General features: G+C 32.3%; 1 protein-coding gene across 2 annotated transcripts in view; it reads left to right on the top strand.

Annotated features, from left to right (window-relative positions):
* The window catches only part of LOC108913298 (telomerase-binding protein EST1A), a 142,950-nt gene that overhangs the window by 40,104 nt on the left and 79,617 nt on the right, over window positions 1-23,229 (top strand). For both annotated transcript variants that reach the window (XM_018718826.1, XM_018718825.1), the window contains exon 11: window positions 903-1,048. In XM_018718826.1, the coding sequence (XP_018574342.1) occupies window positions 903-1,048 (146 nt within the window). The remainder of the gene's footprint in view (window positions 1-902; window positions 1,049-23,229) is intronic.

Below are 23,229 nucleotides of genomic sequence, written 5' to 3'. Positions count from 1 at the left end.
GTGTGTAATAATGTAATTTCTATCACAGAACCTTCAAAATTGCATCCAACATTTTCTTTGACTTGGACGAGAGATGAGCGCGAGTGTCATTTCATTTCATTAGAACTAAATTAACATAATTATTTTCTCGTTGTTTTACCAGCTCACATGATTTACGGATTTTAAATAAAGGATACAAATCTTCACGAGGATAATACGATATATTTGCTAGATAATAATTATATTGTACATAGTTTACACACAATACATTTTTGAACGCGTACGCATCTTTACCCGAATTTGACGAGCAATATCTCCGATATCCGAGGTCTGTAGGTTCGCAGTATGTACAACTGCACTCGATTATTAGCGCTGTTGCCACATCTACATAGTGTTTATGCGTTCATTAAATATTATTTAAAACTACTTAAATATGGTATTTTTATGTTGTTAATTTTCAATATGTATGTTATGCGCATATTGAGTAAATTTCTTTGCTATCTAGATAATGTTTATCGCAAATATTTTCAATAGAATTTATTTTTTCCAAGTTGGTAGTGGGTTTTAGTCCAATAACAAAAGCATAGGACCCCCCCTGCGATCCTCAGTTCCCTCGGACCCCGATATACCTCCTTAATCTCCCCAAGATTAAGATATTTATTAAATATACATTCATTCATTCATTAAATATTCATTCATTAACAAAGATTCTTATAATTAAAAGAGAGCACATGACGGTGCGTAATTGTACAATGTTGACATCCCAATTACCGTTTTTCATCGTTCTACGTTTTCGAATAATTCCGTTTGGGAATGAAACAAGGGCTTTTGAGGGAATACCTATGTATAAGTCATTGTTGATAAGAGGCAGACGTTGCATTTAATTTTTCCATTCCGCAATTGAAGGGTTTCGTTCTTTGCAGTATGGAGAGCTTTCAAGAGACGGCGATGCAGATGCTGAGAGAGTTCCGCGCCCTGCTGCAGCACTCGCCTGTTCCGTTGCCCTGTAATAGATTCCTGCAATTACTGGCCTTGAACATGTTCGCGATCGAGAGCACTCAGCTGAAGGGTAAGTCAAGTTTTATATTTTTTTTGTTGAAAAAATAAAACGCGGAATCAAAAAGTACATATACCTTTCATCTTTGAAATAAATAAATAAGTTATTGTTTTGCTATATTTAGCGAAATTTGAAACTAATTGAAAATATTTCCTAATAGACTAAAAACTAAACATTTTTAAATCAATGTAACTACAAAAACGTGGGTCCTACACTACTATTTTTATGGCTCTGTCAGAATTAACCTCTAATCCATTTGAAATGTTTTTGTCAATTTTGACCAAGAACGATTGACTGTCGAATTAACAAACCTCTGTAATATGCCTTTACTAAATGCAGTTACTTGAGACAAAAAGTTAAGACAGATTTTATATACATATATTTTTTTAATTGGTACAGTCAGCAGAAGTTGTGGGCTCCAAAGCTTATTGTGTTCCTGTCTCTATACACTAAATGAAGGTGTTTGTTGCCTTTAACTGTTTTAATCTTCATTAAATATTGGTTTTGATGATTATCCTTAGTTGCAGTCAGTTTTTTCTATGATTTTACGATTTGTTGTGTATGTGGCTCCAGTGCGACTAGTATGGTAGTTCTATCCAATAAATTATGCACACGCACCAACGATTTGTATAAAAAAGATACGATATCTGCTTCTTCATTGCCCTTCTTCATAGAATGGTACCCATTTGAGTGTCATCTTTGTGTGGGTAGCCAGAGTAAGAAGACCTAGATCCAGTTTTAAGGTAATATTTTGTCTTGCCAGAGCTTTGGCTGTTGGCGTAGATAAGGATCTTTTTGCCTTTGTATCCCATCCTGATGTTCTTCTGCAGAGTTCAGTAGTATGTACTCTTGCTTGGAGTACAGTTGTGTTGCTTCTAAGGTACATAAATCTTTTGATTCAGGAATTTACACCAAATATCCTTGCTCCAATATCCTGTTTTAGCCAGATTAATGTACTCCACTAGTGTTCAAATTGTCAGACTATTTCTACCTTACCATCTCAGTTTAGCTGGACATTGTAGGGTTTCTCCAACATGAACTTTGAAGGCATATAAAGCTCTATAATATTTTAGGGAAACCGTTAGCAGATATCTGATGGACTTTTTTTCACTTTACCTCATATTTCCAGCATTTATAAAGATTCAACATTTGTTTCGCGTACGTCATATTGAAAATGATCCTTACTCATCTGAGGTTTTAATCATCCGATAGGAGGTACTTTGGTGTGTTTAGTTCTCTAGTTTTGTGGCTGTTATATACATACAGGGTGTTAGAAGTTTGACTGCCTTAATTGTAACAAATGATAGAGTACATTAAAATAAACAAAAAAAAAACCTTATATGATATGGGTCCTAAACTCAGCCATTTTCGAGAAAAAAAATATGAAAATCTCCAACTTGATGTACAAAAGTTCGATTAATTAAGGAATATTGACATAACTGTGTGCATAGAATACCATAACATGCGATGTTTATCACTTTTTTTAACTTCTTTATGATTAATAAAAATAATTGGCGTTGTAATAAATTTAAAATTCGATAAAATTCATATGGAGCAATGTGACAACGGCGCGGCGGTTAACAATAGGTACTAAGCTGACCAGCAATACGCAACTCAGTTGGTGTTGGTATCTGGAATTGGACTGTGTCGGAGTGTTTTTTGTAGACACTAGAGGACAAACAAATCCATTAAAACATGTGTAGATATATTAATTTTATGTATAAAACTACACTTATGGTATTAAGAATTCTTTATCTTAACTAAAACTGAATTAAATTCGATTCGCTAATCGCTAAAAAAGTAGATAAAAAAACATTGTAACAGGCTAGTTGACACCACTGAGCGTTGCTATACTTTTTATGAGCTGTCAAAACGCAATTTTTTCAAAGATTATTGAAATATGAAAAAAGCGTCAACATAGTAGTCGTAGGGTGGTCCAGTCACTTTAAATTATTTTTCGACATGTCGCACCTCTTGGATTTTAATGAAACTTGGCATGCTGTTAGGCAAGACGTAGACAATTATTACATATTTTTTTCAAAGTAATTCAATTAGATCTGATAGAAATCGATTTACAAAATTTTTATTTGCCTTTTTTAATACTTTTATTTAGGCTTGGCACGTAGGAACTGCTATAAATAAACTGTAAAGTGTACCATAACACTGCCATTTAGTTTTATTTTCTTAACTTTGAAATTAACCAAGATATATCGCTTTGAAAAAAAGTCGTCACACTTTTTTCAAATAGCTCCTAAATTAACTAAGATATAGAGCTAATATCTACTCGATCAACTACTATTAGCGCCCTCTACAATATAACATAGGTTCCTGTTGAGCACAGTTTCGCCATGGATGTACAGCTAGACCCTTTATAGTCCAAGCATTCTGTCACGGATTAATGTTAAATTTGCAGAAATTATTACCTGGACAAAAAAAATATGACCGTATAGAAAATTAAATTTTAAATTGAGTTTCTTGTACTTTAAACTCGATCCAATATGGCGAACATGGTTAAAAAAATCGCAAAGTTGAAAAAATCGGTTTTTCTAAAATAACTAAAAAAATATAGCACGGATTGAAAAATTTTAAATGAGAAAGTTGTAGGTTTTAAAAAGATCTATCGACTGATTTTTTGAAAGTATCGATTGCTTTGTTACTTTTCGAGATATATCGATTTTTTGAAAAAAAGGCGCTCTCGAAAATTGGCCAGATCTTCTCAGCGGATAGCCCTACAGTAACGATTTTCGGTTTATTTTCTTCGTAAAGAGTTATATTATCATACTGTTAAAAAATGTTGACGATTTTATTAATTTTAAGGATCAAAAAATGACTGAAAATGTTGCACTTTTTTTGGGTATGTTTTTTTCAAATAACTATTTCAATTTTTATTATTTTTTTGTACTTAATCTGGGGTAGCTAAACACGAATATTATAGCATTTTTGCCTTAGAAGCAAAATAGACCCGTAAATGTTTAGTTTTCTTTCTTTAAAAGTCATTTTCATAAAATAAAAATTGAAATAGCTACATACCCAAAAAAGTGCAACTTTTTCAAAGTCATTTTTTGATCCTTAAAATTAATAAAATCGTCAACATTTTTTAACAGTATGATAATATAACTCTTTACGAAGAAAATAAACCGAAAATCGTTACTGTAGGGCTATCCGCTGAGAAGATCTGGCCAATTTTCGAGAGCGCCTTTTTTTCAAAAAATCGATATATCTCGAAAAATAATTAATATTTTTAAATTTTTCAAAAATGTACTTTTTTGGCTTGCCGTGGGCTATGCTTGCAGTAAATAGCAAATATGGGCACGTAAATGTAAACGAGTTATAGAAGAAGCGAAAAGAGAAGATTTTTAACGGTTTTTTCGATATATCTCGAAAAGTAACAAAGCAATCGATACTTTCATAAAATCAGTCGATAGATCTTTTCAAAACCTACAACTTTCTCATTTAAAATTTTTCAATCCGTGCTATATTTTTTTAGTTATTTTAGAAAAACCGTTTTTTTCAACTTTGCGATTTTTTTTAACCATGTTCGCCATATTGGATCGAGTTTAAAGAACAAGAAACTCAATTTAAAATTTAATTTTCTATACGGTCATATTTTTTTTGTCCAGGTAATAATTTCTGTAAGCATTTCTCTATAATGCTTGGACTATTAATCACAACATGATCTTCGTACTACAAAATCGATACATTTTATTTTATTTATTTAAAAACTGGAAAACAATTGTCTTGAAATTTACTAAATGTTTCACAATAATAGTTGTTTACATTTTTTCCGTAGGACAAGCCTGCCACGTGCACACGTGGTGCACATCAGCTGTGTAGCGTTGTTGTCACGTTGTGATGAAACTCCCCAATATTATTGTTTATGATATTTTTCTTTATAGTTATTTTGTCTTTGGTCATTTTCACTTTTTTTGTCTTTATACTACTTCTTTCATAACATACATTAGTACCTTTGTTATTTTATATTGTCCTGTGGTGTTTCAAACCCGCTACAATGTTACAGTCGCAGTTCATCTAGTGTTGTAAATTTACGATTGTTCTTGTTATACAGGATTGACCTCAATTACCATTACATCTGAGCCTCTATGTTTCATTGATGGATTGACATTACTCTGGTCAAATTCCCAAACTAAAAAGCGTCGCCAAATAGCCAAATTAAAGCTCGTAATAATGGCGTGCTCTTAACTTTAGCGGCGCCGATTTACATTAATTAAACGGGACGTTTCCGCGTTTTTACGGTCGCTCTCTGTCGGCCGAGTCGCCGAAATTTTATGCAAATCCCCGACCAATTACGGGACCTCGCCCGGTATCGCCAGAATTAAGCATCTCGGAATGTTAACGTCTTCCGAGCCGGAGATGTATTATGTGGAATAACATGCTGTATAACTGGAGTCGGTTTTAATATGTAACGGGTTCTTAAATGTGGATTTAGCCGGTCCGCGTGTTGCATTATTACCCGGAAGTTTCGAGCACATTCTTATTTTTGACAGGGAACCGGACTGAGAAATGCAGTCCGCGAACTCTGATAAAAATATTTATGGCGTGAGGCGGCCGTAACTCTTTGGCCCGGGATTCTCTTCGGGAGGCGCGCGGTCGTATACGGGGTGTACCGGTTGTCTTCCAAGTCTTTAATTACATTAAAAAATGAAAATGGGTTGAAAATACCGGTACTGCATCTTTTCGTTTTTCATTTTGATCTCATTTAAGCCTTAAAATAGTTTCAATATTTATACAGGGTGTTTCAGAAAGACCTCCCGTAAATTCAGGGGGTGATAGTACGACAAAAAATAAAAATTGTTTGTCTTATGAACTATACAGGGTGTCCTAAAGGTGCCGTCCGTCCTTCTGGGATTTAATTAAGGGGACAAAAACAAATCGAAGAGTGAAAAATTTTTCATTTATTTTTCTTTGTTGAGAAATTATTCAAAAAACAAGAAAAGTTAAATATACAGCGTGTCCCACTAGTGCGGGAAAGTCCAATATCTATTTTAAAATGAGGAATATATGGATTTTTCTTTTTACTGTGTTGCCACATTTCTCGGAATGTACAAATTACAAATATATTCAACTATACAGGATGTTCCACTTTTCCTGGACAGACACCAACTTTGGTTTTTTAAATGGAAACACATTTTTTATATTTTTTTCGGATTCTACCTCAAAAATAAAGGGTACTTTGTGTAGAATAGTTCTATTCAAATATTCACAGTTTTTGAGATATCTCGCTTGAAAGGTTTTCCTAGTCGATATTGGTTGCTTACATTTTCTGATACTGACAGGTTATACTAATAGCTACTAAGCCCATTTTTTTATCAGATGTTTAGTAAGGATGACTCTTCCGAATCATGCTCCAAAAACTGGCCTGCGTTATACAGGGTGACCAAAATATCATGTCAAAATTGCCAATTGAAAAATTGAAAAATCTCGATTTTTTTAAATGCAACGCCCTGTATATTTTCATACCATTAGATGCAGAATTAAATTCTCTACAACTTTGCTATACCGGCTCCTATACAAAAATTCATTAGTTTTTCATGAAATCTCGTTTCTATGAAAAAAAGCGAAGTTTACAAATAGCTTATATGTAAAATAATGTAGTAGGCTCCTGTCAAAGGATAACCTGGAAAATTTTCGATTCACATAAGGTTTAATAGAAAAGCGACAGTAATAATAGCGAAATGAATTACTCTAAAGAAGAATTAGTAAATAAATAATAGAATAATTAGTAAAACTCATGGTAACTGTTTATTGACAAGTATTTACCAATTTTCGTCGTAGAATTGCTCAATGTCTAGAGAAAAGGCAGACACTTTGAGCGGTTACATGTTAATTACTAATTTAACTAGGTCTTTATTACTTTTGTTAGAAATGCACGATGTTAATTTACTGGTTTGGATACTGCATGCGTGTGTTCTTGTTGTCTTTTCATAATTTGCATTTGTTGTTCTTTCAAACCTCTCCTTCAGTTTTACAAAACACTTTATACGAGGATATCTTTGTAAATCCGGATTATTAGTCATTACTAACTTACAGTCACTAACAGTCACTAAAATTTTGATATAAAGTTAATTAGAATTGAAAATATTACTGAGAATGTATGCGTTGTTTATGAGACATCCAATAAGTTTTGACATAAGCCTACTTTGAGAAAAGTCACTTATTTTCTTCACAGTAATATTGTAAGAGTTCAATTAAAAGCCTTTTTTCTCGAAAACCGTCCACATTGGGATGTTCTAACAAGAGTACATTACTTTTAGAAAATAAAATTGTACATTAGAAATTGCAACCCGAATGGTAAAAAACCTAACCTTAAAAAATTAGAACCTAAAATGTAATAGGACTGTAGCGAAACTAGCGCCCTCTATGAAATATCCAAAAAATAATTAGACCAGCGTATTTGGCGTCCTTAAAAACCCCGGAATACCAAATTTCATAAAAATATTTCGCACCGTTTGGAAATTTTCGTAAAAATTCTATTTAAAAATTTTTATTTTGTGTCTCTGTATCTCGAAATCAAGAGGAGATAGACATATAGTTCATAAGACAAAAAATTCTTATTTATTGTCGTACTATCACCCCTTGAATTTACGGGAGGTCTTTCTGAAACACCCGTACTTATATACTACTGGAAAAAATTAAGGGAACAAAAAAATTTCAGAAATTTTTTTAGTGAATTTTGAAATCTCGGTGAAGAATGGTCGTATCGATATAAATAGAAAAGCATTTTGAAGTTTTACGTCTGTAGTTTTACGATCTTTTGAAAAAAAAAATTTTTGAGCTGCGGTTTTCGAGCAATCATAAGAAATATCTATAGAAAAGAATTTTTCAATTTTTTTTTGGATCGTCCACACACTCGGAAAAATTCTTTCGAACTCGATCAATGCATAAGTCAGTTAAATTCGTAACGTTCAATTCAAAAGTCCGGGGATAAGCAGTCCTAAAAAAGTCCTAAAAATAACTAAAAAAAAAAATTGTAACATTTCAAAAGATCTTGAAACTAGAGACCAAAATTTTTCACTGAGATACAGCATTTTAAAAATTAGTTAAAAATTTGTGAAATTTTTTGTTGATTTGTTATATAAAATTAGTAACAAAGTTAAAAAAAAGTTTTATTTCTAGGAAATTGTCCTTGTATATCTACAAAACAAAGTCAGTCAAATATATAGACGCTGAGTGGTGCAGAAAAATAGAAAGAGAGCTTTTTTGTTCCGAATTGTACGAAGAATACAAAACTGATTTTTATTTTATGTAAAAGCAGTGGCGTACCCATTTTTCCTTTAGAAATATACAGTAACGTGCCAGCACGGTCGCCACTGTTAAACTAAAAATAATGTTTTTTATTGCAAAACGTGCTCTCCCGATGGTAGTTAACGTTTACAAAATTTCATTGAAATATCTTCAGCCGTGTGGTGTGGCAACAATAATTATTAATAAATTTAATTTTTTTTAAACCAATCTTGAACACCTTGTATTTCCTTAACGAAGCATTTTTCGAATATAGTTTATATATCAAACTCATATTATTTTTTGAAACTCTATCGGCTTCCGCATCGGAAACTGGACACCGCGCTTTCCCCGCGCGCTCATATTCACGACCGTTTTTCATCTATTTCCCTGCATTTTATGGAAAAACGAAATTAGACGTTTTGTTGCTGTGCATGTCTAGTTTCAAATTCCTTTTTTGAAACTTCAATCGGGCAATTACACGAGTATCCATCCCTCCGCGAAAAAAATGCAAAAAAAATTCAAATGACGATTGTGCAAAAACTATTAGAAATATAAATAGTTGCCTGTGTGCAAAGTTTCAGTTCTTAAAATTAAAAAATGGTGGTGTTGTAAATTTTTAAAGAAAACGTTAAATTTTCCGGTTTTTCTCCGGTTTTAATTGTCCGATCTCTCTCATTCTCTTCGTAATTTCATTCTCTACGATTCGTCCATTGACAACATTAAGATTGCTTCAGTGGTTTCCATTTTATAAGCAAAAAACTAAAAAACTGCGAATTTTTGTTGAAAATTGTTAATAACTTTGATTATGATTCACTAGTTGGAAAGTGTGCAGAACTCATCTACTAATTGTCCTTCACATAATCGCACAATCGGTTTCCAGGTAGTTTTTATATAGATCATGATGAAATCCTAAATTGATTTTTAGTAGTTGATCTTCAAAACCATTCTAAGGAAATGTGCGTAGCTACAGACATTACCCTGTATATTTGATTTTTGCTTTTCTGTTAAAAATGTTAACTGCTAGATTTGATGCCGCCAATGTTATCAGATGTATAAATAGTTGTGTCTTGGACTAACCAAGTGAAGTATTAAATAAATTGCAGTTAATTCGGTATTCTCCAGGATGTTCCACCAGATAGCATCACCTCTCGGATTTATTTAAATTATATTGTACAGTTATAGAACTGAACCCATACGAAATTGTATTATCATGTTGAAAAATCTCACCCACCGCTCATCTAAAACCACTAATAGCCCATTGTGTGAATAGCGAACGGTATTAGGATTTTTTTCACTTCCAACCTGCCTCGTCAACGAACAGTAAAGCATTTTTTTCATTTTTGACTTTTGAATTGGAAGCTGCGAATCTTTTCGGTAATTGCTGCTACGTGAGCGATTGTTGTGTTGTAACGGAGGATGACACTGCTTCCGCGCGTCTTAATTGTTTAGATAATATTTGGAGAGGATGTCTACAATGCTTTTGCTCCTTAATAGATTTTAATTTGGCTAGTTTTGCTTATTACGATGGTGTGTTATACAGGGTGATTCACAACTTATCCAAACTAATTTGGGAGGATTCATGAAAAATGGAATCGATATCGTAAAAAATTTTTTGTAGGTTCCGAGAAAAAATTTATTGAAGTTGTAATATATTCAACCTTTACATCGCTGGGCTACTATAGTCTCTAGCGTCATTCGCCCACGTGGCTCAAGGCGATTCCGAATACTGAAATTCGATTTTAGTATTATCTTTGTTGCGATAGTGTTTACAATAGTTTTTCAAGTGTCAAAAAGGGCTTACGTGTATAGCAACTCGGAGTTGGTGGATATCGCTTTAATTTATGGTGAAGCAATACAACATTTGTGTTATTTTGAAACATTTGTGTTATGTTGAAGCAAGACAACATTCGTGTTAGGTCGTAGACAAAATTTTGAACAGTTGTTGTAACAGGTATGTCAAATTATTTTATTAATTAAAACCACAAATTAATTTAACAATTTAATTTAATAGCAATAGCGGAAAAAGCAGTTAAATTTGCTGATATAAAATTTTATTTATTTCTTTCCTTGGGAAAGTTCTGAATCACCCTGTGTAGCTTTGTTTTCGTCGGAATACCAAATTGTCAATTTTCACAAAGAAGTGATTTGAAAACAAAACATCAAACTATTAGGTAGGGCGAAATTTTGACAGTTCATTTAAATTTTCATTAAAGTTTAATTTAGATGCCTGATATTCTTCAAATTAGTTAATTAATAAGTATAACTCCATTATTTTTGTGATATTGCGTTTTTGGTTCCCTAGAGTTTGGTATCAATGATAATAATTTAACTGAACTGTTATAACTTTTGGTTTGAATGTTTTGTTTCCAAAGTATTATTTGTAAAACAAAAAGTGTATCATAATATATTAACATAATAAAAAAAATTCGTATATTCGGAGTTATCAGAGATTCCTCAGATCAAAATAAGCAGATTTAACTAAATTTCCCCTATTCTAAATTGCTTCTTTTAACCACTAGAAGGCATCAAATTTTACAAAACATTCATCTTTAAGAAAAAAAAATGGAAAATATATTTTGACCCCGACAAAATTTATCATTAATCATTCTTTTATATCTATTAATAATAGGGTGGCCCAAAAAAAAACGGATATTTTTTTTCGTCTCTTGTCAAAATAGTTAGTTTATCATGTTTTAAGAGCCCCCTCAGAAAATCAGCTCAAAAACAAATTTTTTTAGAGATCGCCCAAGGTTTTTAAAAATTTAAAAAATCGTCAAAAATTGAATTTTTTTTTGTTTTAATTTTTTTCTCGTTATTTTATCATTTTATAAGTTGAAAAAAATCTCGATTCTGAAAATTTTAAATCGATATTTTAATTTCTAAAGGTCACTCATAATTATTTTAACTTCAAAGTAGTGTACTTGTTTTCGAGCGACCTCTAAAAATAAATATCAACGAACTAATAATTTTTTTTTATTGAATTTGATGAACAAAAGAATAGAAATAAATCACACTTAAATTTTAAAAAATTAAAAAATTATAAATATTTCACTCGCAATGTGGTAATAAATTTTGACTCGAGAAATTTTTTAAGTGTCTCGTGATTTATTTTTATTCTTATATTCATCAAATTCAATAAAAAAAAATATTAGTTCGTTGATATTTATTTTTAGAGGTCGCTCGAAAACATTTTAGATACACCACTTTTAAAGTTAAAATAATTATAATAAAAAAATCGTTTTGAAATTTTCAGAACCGATATTTTTTTTAACCTAGAAAATGATAAATTAACGAGAAAAAAATTAAAAACAAAAAAATTAAATTTTTGATGATTTTGGAAATTTTTAGAAATCTTGAGCGACCTCTAAAAAAATTTTTTTTGAGCTGATTTATTGAGGGGGCTCTTACAACATGATAAACCAACATATTTTCACAAGAGACACGAGAAAAAAATATTCGTTTTTTTTTCGGGCCACCCTAATGAATATAGTTTACAGTACAATGTCTACATGCATAATTTTAACAAAATCGGCCTAGTGAGGAACATTTTCAACATTTGTAAGACAGATGTAAACAGTAATCCACGGTAATAAGAGCACTACGAAAACCACAGTAATACAGAATAGATATGCCAGATATGTATTGCTTTAGTTGCGAATCATCCTGTATATTTCTGATATTGTCCTATATTCAAACTTTTTGGGTACTATTATTAAAGGTACTCGTAAAGCAGCGTCCCCAAATTATTATCTCCGACGTCCCTTAACGTTTAGGGCCGTTAATTATGCGAGTGCGCATAACCAGAAAAGATGGAAAGATTAAATTGAAGATCCAACGGAGCCAGCGCTACACAAGGTATCCTGTGCAGAAGGCAGCGCGCGGCGTGGTTGCGTGACCCTTACACGCCACGGGACTCTGCCGATGAAATACACGCTCAAACATTAGCATAAACCGGTCGGACTTATATGCGAGATCTAAAATTATACCATCGCAACAACAAAAACTTGCACATGTTTAGCCACTGGCCGCTGTAAATAGAATCGCGGAAAACGGCAGAAAACTGTTTCGAGAATAGTATATGCGAATTTACTACTGCTGCAGAGGCGGCGGGTAGTGTTACTGTTCCACCAGCGGTCGTTACGGAGAAGTCGGTTTTGAAGGACGAATCGAAAAAATTGTAAAAATAAATTGACAAGTTCTGGTGTCCGTGCACAATTTTACAAGAGAAAACAATAAAATACTAAAATTGTACATAAAATATTTTTAAAAATCCGAAAAATCACTTATACTGCACTTAAACATCGACATATTGGAGAAATATCAAGGTTTGCCATTTTCCTCCTTCTTATCAGGCGTGGAGTGCCCGAAACATTTCTGTTCGACGCAGGATCCAACCTAAACAACGACACCAAAATTCCTCCGATCGGATTATCCCTGCGCCCAGCAGTGGCGACCGAAAATTTTTTACATTTCAACCTATTACCGATTTCTTTAACGTTTCCAATATTACAATGAATGTGAAAATATTTTTATTTTTTTATTTTTTTAAATATAAATCGCGAGAAATTAAAGAAAACTTTTTTATACTTTCCAATTAAGTTAATTTTAAACTAAATTTTTTTTTTTTTAGTACAAATTTGGAATTTATAAAGATGATACGTTCCGTAAATTGTACTAAATTAAATTATACAACTAAATTGTTTTTTAGTTTAGTGACTTGTACTTGTTTCATAATAGATATGTCGTGTATTTCATTCGATATAATTGTTAATAATAATTATAGCTCGATATGCATATGATCCTTCAAACAGTACGTTTGTTTATCAGTGAAAAATGCAACATAATTTGCTTTATCATGGCTATGAATACAGGCTTAAACATGCCCTTTTGTAATTTGTTCTGTCGTTTCGTCTACAGTTATTCATATTTCTTTCGATTTACGAATAATATAAATTCATTATTTTTTAAATTGAGAAATTTTCGAAAAAATCCCCTGGCACGTCGATTTTGTTTTTAAAAAAGGCACTTTTTGACATACGACCCATATTTGTGACGTCATCGTTGTTCGAGATATGACGTCATCGACAATTTTTTTAAATAGCAACCCCCAATTTTGACCATGCCATTTGAAAGAGCGTGTCATTCTACATACACAGATCATGAAAAATTATGGTGTTACATAACAAAAATTTCAAGAAAATAATGTTTGAAGATTTTAAAATTTAATTTTCACAATACTGAAAATGATAATGATTATGTAAAAATCGACTAGATGGTGCACCTCCCCATTATGCAACACCTGTCCGTGCTTATTTAGATGAGCTGTTCCCGAATCGTTGGATAGGGAGAAGGGGGCCGATTGAGTGGCCAGCCAGATCGCCTGATTTGACACCCCTAGATTATTTCTTGTGGGGATACTTAAAAAGCAAAGTATACGTTACTAGACCGGTTAATTTAGAAGATTTAAAAGCAAGAATTCGTCACGAGATACATCGTATACCTCCTGAAGTTATTGATAATGTCCAAAAAGAATTTATTAATCGTCTTGGCTACTGTCAGGCAGCCAACGGTGCACAATTTGAACATTTAATTTAGTCGATTTTTACATAATCATTATCATTTTCAGTATTGTGAAAATTAAATTTTAAAATCTTCAAACATTATTTTCTTGAAATTTTTGTTATGTAACACCATAATTTTTCATGATCTGTGTATGTAGAATGACACGCTCTTTCAAATGGCATGGTCAAAATTGGGGGTTGCTATTTAAAAAAATTGTCGATGACGTCATATCTCGAACAACGATGACGTCACAAATATGGGTCGTATGTCAAAAAGTGCCTTTTTTTAAAACAAAATCGACGTGCCAGGGGATTTTTTCGAAAACTTCTCAATTTAAAAAATAATGAATTTATTCGTTACTTTTCGAAAGCACTGTATGTATACTCTCAGTTTGTTTTTTTTTCGTGATGCTTGTGACGATCTAATCGACGGCTTAGACGTAATTTTTTTGAATATGTCAAATAATTACACCAACTATCTACATATTTATAAAAAAAAAAACGTTAATGCGAGAGTGCATTTGGAAAACTCAAATATTTTAACCTCTAGAAAAATGGGACACTATAATAAAAAATAATTTTGAAATGCGAGTAATTTGTTTTGGTGTAACTTTTATTTGAAACACTTTTTTGTATTATTGGTATCAAAACCATTGAAGGGTCCGTGTTAAGTGAAACGTCGTGGGTTTTTGCAAAAATAAACGATTTTTTTCATCCACATAATACATAGGAATATTACACGCACCCTGAACATAAACTGTAGGTTATACAATAAAAATACCCAGTATGGCAGCTGTAACAGCAGATGTCTTTTATGCATTTGACATACAATATGTTCTTTATACTGATAGAAAACACGTTTACTGCTCTATTACAGTGTAAAAATACATTTAATAAATTTGATAGCTCATACCAGACATTTTAAAATGTCTCCGTCTTATTCGTGCACTGAAGTGTCAAGCTTAATAACAGATGCAGTATAATTAATGTATTCTGGAATCTGGTAGAAGAAATAGCAAAAAGCCTAGCAATATTTATCTAATGTTTGTAATTTTTGTATTTAACTTTGTCAGAAACTTCAGTTCTACAAAAACGTCCTTCATTTGTTGGTAAACATTAGAGTTCGAACACCCATCCATATGTCGATTTTTCGCGATATAACTATTTTTTGTTTAAATATACGGGGTGGTTCAATATTTTGTAACGTGTAAGGCCCGAACATGGCAAACTCTTCTGCGCATATTTTCAAGGTTAGGTTGGAATTCTTGGAATTTATTACATAGTTGTTTCTCGTGAAATTCCCGTAGCTTTTCGATATTTGCTATTTCGACTTTTGTTTGAGGTTAGAGAAAATCCTGAAGTGGCGTAATTCTAGAGTCAAATTCATATTCTGTGGTTCAGGTCTAGTCTCCCTAACATGAAACTTTTTTATTTTGTACAAACCGCTGGCGCAATGGGGCCCCGCCGATTTTACTACTGCATTTCGATTCGTTTATGTCCAGCCAGGTAGATAGGCGAGGTGTTATTTTTAGCGAATAGATTGACTGCGGTCCGCATATCACTTCATTTAATTCGAATCGATTTGCGGAAGGCTGGGTCCTTTTATGTGCCGTGTATAAATTCCTTTTAATATTGTCTTGCCATTGTCTTCCCGGCCTTATAATTAACTGTTTCTCGGGACATAAACATCGCGAATGGCTTTGCAAATAGAGGTATTTCCATTAAAACTTCTTCTACTGTTATATTAGGAGTTTACGTGTTTACAGGCTCCTTCGTATTGAACAAATCGACTTTCATTCGCAACCAGGTGGTGTTTAATGGGTAAATCCTTCAATACGCCCTTAGCGATACCTTTTGTGTCTTCATGTACGGGGTGTAACTAAAAAAATATGGCGGATATACATCTCGAATTAATGACAAAATTGTATAAACAAATGCTTCGTTTTTGCGCCACATTAGCTGCTAAAAACGAACACAGTTAATGGTTTGGATCGCACGGAAAAAACGTCATGAAAATTGACATAATTGTTCCTAAAATTGTGTGAATTTTTATGACATGACATAAATTTATTTTATGACTTGTTAAAAAATTAATTTAACAAACTTGTTTTTATGAAGTTATATTCGCTTATCCAAAAATCTCACACCGAAAAAAGGCAAACGAATTAAAAAATGTGGTTAGAAGAAAAGTAATAATAATAATATCTCTACTCCTCATTCTAACTACGAGAATTAGCCCATAAGTCGGAGACTTGTGCGGAAGAGGAGGCGGCATATTATTATTAGGCAGGCCGCATTTGCGCCCAGGAACGACTTATGTTGGTAGGCCCTAACCACCATTCAGTGCAGGAATGAGGGAAACCTGCAAAACCTCATTAATTAGGGGGGCGGTCAAATGCCAACCGGTGTCAATCTCTCACATTGACCCAAGCCAACATTCTTCCACCCTACCATACCCGGGCAGAAATTTGCACACGATTTAAGTACTGACGCTTTAACCCGTGCGGCTATCAGACCGAATAAATCATATGTATGTAAATGTATACATATATTCATTGAAAAAGTATATATTATTCTTTTCAAGCCGCTGAAGGTATCTATATTATATTAAACAAACCTATGATACAAAAACAACTAATTGAATTAAGGTCTAGCCAAAAGAATAGAAAATAAAATTTGTAGGACATTGTATAAATACCAACAAGAATTTTCAGATAGTGAGAGAAATATTTTACTTCCACACTATACTGGTAGTAAACTACATTTATTTATTGTTTGTACAAAATTCATAAATATGACATCCCCCTAAGACTGATTCCATTAATTTTCCTTGCAATAAATTGGCAAAATATTTATTGGAAATGATTTTTAACATTTACTGAAATTTTTTAAAGAATAATATTCAGTTGGCGTTTTGGTTGTTCATATGCATTTTTAAAAATTAATTTGTCATAATAAAATTAAAATTGTAATGTTTTAACTTTGACGCAACAACTTATTATTATGTATGACCAAGTGATGGTAATAGTTAATAATAATAGATGTTTTATTGTAACGCGTGGTGGTAATAGTTTAAATAACCATATGGATTTCACAGGGTCTAACAACACTTAAGTGTACGATAATTCACTAAACAAAGAAATCTAAATAAAAAATTTAGAAGATGAATTTTTCGAGACAAAACGTCTGAATCTGGTTCGGGCTGAGGCAGTACAGTATCGGAGGCCATGAGGGCTTGCAAATAATGTAATAAAATTTCGAGGGTCGTATTAAAAAAACGAAGTTGATGATGGTCCTGGAGAGACGAAACGTTAGATATAAAAACTGATTATGCCATTCGATAGAGGGCAAAAAGTAGCCATGAGAAAGTGTTCTTCTTTTTTCAATATCGCCTCAAACAAGGCTGAAATGAAACAAAAATGGATTTCCAAAATTTCGGTTTTTTTTTTCAAATATTTCGAAAACTAGTCATGTTAACCTTGATTTTTTAGAGGCATAATGTTGGTCCTCTGATTACGCAACTTGCCCCCATTTAAGTTACTTCGTACCTCTTACCGTTTCCGAGATCCCTGTAGTGGGAAACGATTTGTAACAACCTGTATATTTTCAATTAAGTAATGAAATTTATCTACAAAATGTCAGAACGGCTATAGAGTTATTAAAATATCGATTTTAAGGAATATTTTTATGAATTTTTTGAGGAAAACTGTGTTAGCAATTTTTAAATAAAAAACCTACCATTTGGCCTGTTACTATTGAGGAATTAAAGATTTTCCTAGATAAGGTTTTAATGTTTGTATGAAAGAACCTTATTTATTTTTTCAAAAGATGAAATTTTTAACAACTAGTTAAAGTAGGTATATAAAATTGTACTAATAATAAACAAGCGACACTCTAGGAAGCAGAATATTTTAAGAATATTAAGAGAAACAAATTATATCAGACAAATTACCTAAATCACACCAAATTCCGCATTGCTGCACTGCACTGCTAGGCCCTTTGTTGACAACTGAATTTATGGCCAGGTCGCACAGTGCGGCTGTGTTTGTACCGTGTTTACCCGCGCGCTCATTCTTCAACTGGGCGACCACACCTGTCTATGGGTATGGCTATATAAATAGGGGAACAAGTTTTTCAAATATTTCAATGTCGAGTAGCTGCATCAGCGACCGAAACTGTCAACCTCTTGGGTCTTCAATTGAGATCGGAAAGATTATACGTGAAGGTCGTGAAGAGAATTTAATAATTTTAGACAACCGAACTGGCTTCAAATGTAACAAGTATTAGTTTGAAGCAAACACTGTCCGTTATACTATACAACGATTTGAAGTTTTACAGGAAAATTAAACAAATGCTATTTATATTAAGTGCTTGAAATGTTTGTGCATATGAAACTAATGCTCGCTTAAAAAATACTAGTAATTACTAGTTTTTATGCATAAGAGCGAATATTTTTTCAGTGTCGCACTATTGAACGGAATCTTTTTACTTTTAAATTTATTTGCGATGCACTGCGCGTAAAGTGAGATTTTTTGTACACAAAGTAATCGCATTGCCAATACTCGGGTAAGGTGTAACAAGACAATAAAAATCGGGCTCTAATCAGACCGTTGTATCTCTAAAAAAAAAATAAATTCACACGACACCGTGTCCTGATGGAGAGGGGGCGTAGTTGATTTATGTGGCGCCTGGTAGCTCATTTATTATTCCAGCTACGTCCGCGTGGCGTTTTACTTGCCACACGATTCTATTTAACCACAACTGAAATAGAATAAAGTGCTATCACTAATCACACAATTAAGAGGCTAATAGTGGGAGGGGCGGCACCTCGCGTCCACTTAAAATGCATTTATGCTCGGGCTCATTGGTCGTTAGACCGTTCCAAGCTGTCTTTTTTTTTTAATGACTGGCTCAGTAGCTCTTTTATATGATTTCGTTTCACATTCTGCGAGTGTACGATTTGATTTGAAAAGTTGAAGATTAATTATGTAATTTTTTTAAAGGAGCGTTAGGATTAAATTATAATTTGATTGTTTTTAACATTATGTAGTATCTAAGTTTTTTTGATTAATTTAAGTAGCCTTCTGTTGTGGGGACAGTATCTGACGCAAATTCAAAATTAAACAAATATACATAGAGAGAAATGTTTGTAATATTTTATTCCAGTTATTTACATAATATTTTTCCTGGTTTTTTTTACCTCCCTGTCTAGGAAAAAATGAAAACCACACCCAAAGAAATTTTCAATTTCAAAGAAATATGTGTATATAAAAAAAAATTGAGTGTTGCATTTCGGAATTATAAACCAAAGTTCTATTTTTGTTTTAATGGAATATCTTTGCCTTTATCCTCTCTTTTTTTCTGTTAAACTACTTTTATCACTTCGACCACTATAGTCACTTTTTGCAAAAAAGTCACTTTTAGGTCACGATTTTCAAATTACAGAAGAATTTGTACAATGTACATGAAACTGAAGTTTTCTCTTTTAAAAATTTGTTTTTGGCGTCTGTATAAATATACAGGGTGATTCACAAATGGTGACCAAAAATGAAACCTCATATTTTTTGGTGAATTTTATCGAGGACGCTTCGTTAAAAGATACAGGGTGTTAAACTTCAAAAAATATTTTTAATTCTTTTAAATAATTTAAAAACTAGTAAGTGAAATAATTTGAAATTGGGCACATGTATTTATGTAAACATTGTCCAAAATCTGAAGGCTTTTCTTAAAATTTACATGTTCCAGTGTGTGATTCCTAAAATCATTTTTAGGCCGCTTTGGTGATCCATGTATTGGGATCGCAGAAATTACATAGAAATGAGGAAGTTTCAGACCATTTTGTTGCTAACTTAATGACGTTCGGAGAACAGCCAATCTGTTCGAGTTCTTTTGAAAAAAAAGGAAGATAATTTTTATTTTAAATCTGTAAAAACTTTAATGCACACTGAATGAAAATTAGTTTTTCTTGAAAATAGTGGTTTTTATGGATATGCAACAAACGAAAATTTTTTTCAGTGTTTTTTATGTAGATTCTGATCATGGCATCTTTTGAGGTTAGTTTTTTTACAGTGTGTTGTGTGTCAAAATTATCGAAAAGGATATATTTTGTGAAAAACGCAATTGACTACCAAATTCAACCAACCAGTTTCTATTCCTTGATGTAAAGGGTGTCCGGAAACGAATGGGCTATACTTCAGGGGTAGTTTCCTTGGTTGAAAATAAGCAGTTTCTTTAAAATTGCAAAATTATTTAACTTTTCTGAAAACTTGAATTTTTTTAGAAGCAAAATTGAACCGAGGTAAATTGGTCAAAACTGTTACATTATGGGATTTAAGATATACACTATAAAAAAAATTACCTCGATAAACTCGTTATAAAATGTCATTGAATGAGATAGTAGCTATCGCCCTCTAGAATATGGTCAAAAACACACAGCACTGATGAATTTAACGCACTCAAAAATTTACTTTGACCAAATTTTGAAAAAATACATCGCTTTTTTGAAGATATGACTAAAATTTCTTAAAAAATCGTCTTTGACGTCCCGTATCTCGAAAACAGAAAACGATAAATCGAATATAAGCACAATCTTAGAAAAAAATCGCCTCATTTTTGTTTTGTCGTCCCCTAAATTTATTGCACTCATTTCATAATTTGCACAACTAATAAGTTTTAAACTGCACAATGTTGTACTTATTAATTCATCAAATTCTTCAAAGCCTCACTAAACGTCGCGAAAATATTGCCCAAAAGCGTTTTCTGAGTGTACTTTCGAAAACGTATACCGTTACAGCGAATTCAAACAGCGTCCGACACAAAGAGAACGTGCTCCAAACAATCTCCCGCATAAAAAACCGCGGAATATTAATTTGTTTATTATTTAAAGGAAGTCTTTGGTTTTGGCGATTCTGCCATACACCGGGTGTTATTCAACTCTATGCGGCGACCTTGGCAAGGTTACGGACACGAGGTACCCCCTCCCCCGCAACCCCGGTGTCGTTCCACCGATGCACAATTACCTCTCAAAATAACATTTAGAATGTTGTTTTTGTGGTCGCTTTCGCCAAATTTACGGTTAGGCGGCCATTAAATAGATGTTGCTCACAGGAAACGGACCAATTTGGTGCGGTCACTTTTTTTTTTGGGAGTACAGAATGCGACGATGGCCTTTTGCTTGGCCTTGCCCAGCAGATATAGTTTGTTGTGCAATCGTCGGCTGTTGAAATGGAACGGTTGCGTTCTTCGAGTAGGAGGAAATCGCTGATGCATTAGATATAGTTTTGTTGTCTTTAATATACCATTAGATATACCAGCGTAGCTAATACAGGATGTATCCTAGGTTTATGTCTTAAATTAAGGGGTGTTTAATTGGGTCAATTTAGGCCCAAAAGCCTTAATAAAGGAGGGCCCTAAAGTTACTGATTTCCAAGATATACGGCGTTAAAGTTTTTGAAATATATCAAATTTTTTCAATTATCTCTGAAGTTGTTTGACACAGATGGACGAAACTTGGGGAAATGATGTAACTAATTAAATGTAATAATTCGGTATGTTTCTACATAAATTTGTCAACCGGGGGCTCTTCTTTGTCATTAAAACCATCAGAAAAACTGCGCCACTGGATTTTCAGAAATAATAGGCGTCTTTAATTTACTGTCATATTTTTAATAAAATAAACACTAGTAGAAAATGAAGCAAATTTAAGACAACGAATCATAAATAGATGTAAGTCAGACAAATCTGTCTTAAAAATATTCTGTAAAATTACATTCCGCATTACATTAATCGTAACTCACATTTAAAGTAGATTAAAAACCTCAAATTTCAATTCAAATTTAACACAGTTACACAAAGTTAACTAGAGAATACATTTTTTGCGATAAGAAATAGTTGTAAAATTACAATTAGAAAGCAGATTATCTGTTGTCAACATTGCACATATGTTGTGAAATTCCACTTAATATTTGAGATCATGAAGACGTCGTGAGGTGTGTGTTTGTAAAATTACTGTAATTCTTCAAATTTACCACAAAATTACCTAAAGATATATTGAGAATACATTTATCTTTTACAAAAAAGAAAATTGTAAAATTACATTAGTTTATATGTAGATTGCTTGTTATCAACAATGCACGTTGTGTAATTCCAACATATATGTTCTGAAGTGTCTAAAAATATTCTGTAAAATTACATTCCACATTACATTAATCGTAACTCACATTTGAGGTAGATTAAAAACTTAAAATTTCAATTCAAATTTAACACACAATTACCTGAAGATATATTGAGAATATATTTATCTACTACAAAAAAGAAAATTGTAAAATTACATAAGTTTATATGTAGATTACTTGTTATCAGCAATGTACGTTATGTAATTCTGAAGTGTCTCTGAAAATATTCTGTAAAATTACATTCCGCATTACATTAATTGTATTCACATTTGAGGTGGATTAAAAACTTGAAATTTTAATTCAAATTTAACACAGAGTTACGTAAAGATAACTAGAGAATACATTTATTTATTGCGATAAGAAATAGTTGTGAAATTACAGTTAGAAATGAGATTATCAAGAATGTACATAATATGTTGTGAAATTCCACTTAATATTTGGGATCATGGAGACATCGTGAGGTGTTTATAAAATTACTGTAATTACAAAAAGGAAATTGTAGAATTACATCAGTTTATATGTAGATTACTTGTTATCAGCAATGTACGTTATGTAATTGCAACAGATATATTCTGAAGTGTCTCTAAAAATATTCTGTAAAATTACATTCGACTTTAACACTGTCACTCACATTTGATTTTAATTAAACGCTTTTTAAAATTTACCACAAGATTCTCAGATACATTGTAAAGTGTCTGTAATAATAATCTGTAAAATTACATTCAACATTAACATTGATTGACATTTTAGACAGATTAAAAACTTTCTACCACAAAATTACCTAAAGAGATGTAACTTTATTATAAAACTCGGTTCTGTGCAATTGGATGTAAAATTACAAGGAAAATACAACAGGAAAAATACAATTTAAGTAATTACTTACATATCGCATATAAAAAGCTAAGCATCAGCTAAGCCAATTGGAGATTTGAAAAAATGTTCAGTGTAAAATTCCAAGTAAATTACATTAGATTTGTCGGAAAATGTGTAAGTTTTCATTGTTACTTAATTTTTTTGTGAATTTAACTCCTTGTTTATGAGTTAGCTGCAGACAAGAAAAGGTTTTCAATCTAAACTTTTCACGCTTTAAAAAAAACAAGATTTTATTAATTTCTGACTAAATTTCTTTAAATGTTTACTGTCGGAATCTTTTTTTTTTTTTGTTCACAGCTGTCTCGCATATTTCACTAATCGAGAACCGAAGTATCTGAAAACT

This window comes from Anoplophora glabripennis, unplaced genomic scaffold, assembly GCF_000390285.2.
Source record: "Anoplophora glabripennis isolate ALB-LARVAE unplaced genomic scaffold, Agla_2.0 scaffold365, whole genome shotgun sequence".
NCBI lineage: Eukaryota > Metazoa > Arthropoda > Insecta > Coleoptera > Cerambycidae > Anoplophora > Anoplophora glabripennis.
The sequence above is the reverse complement of the archived record's forward strand: the minus strand, read 5'-3'. Positions and strand labels throughout refer to the sequence as shown.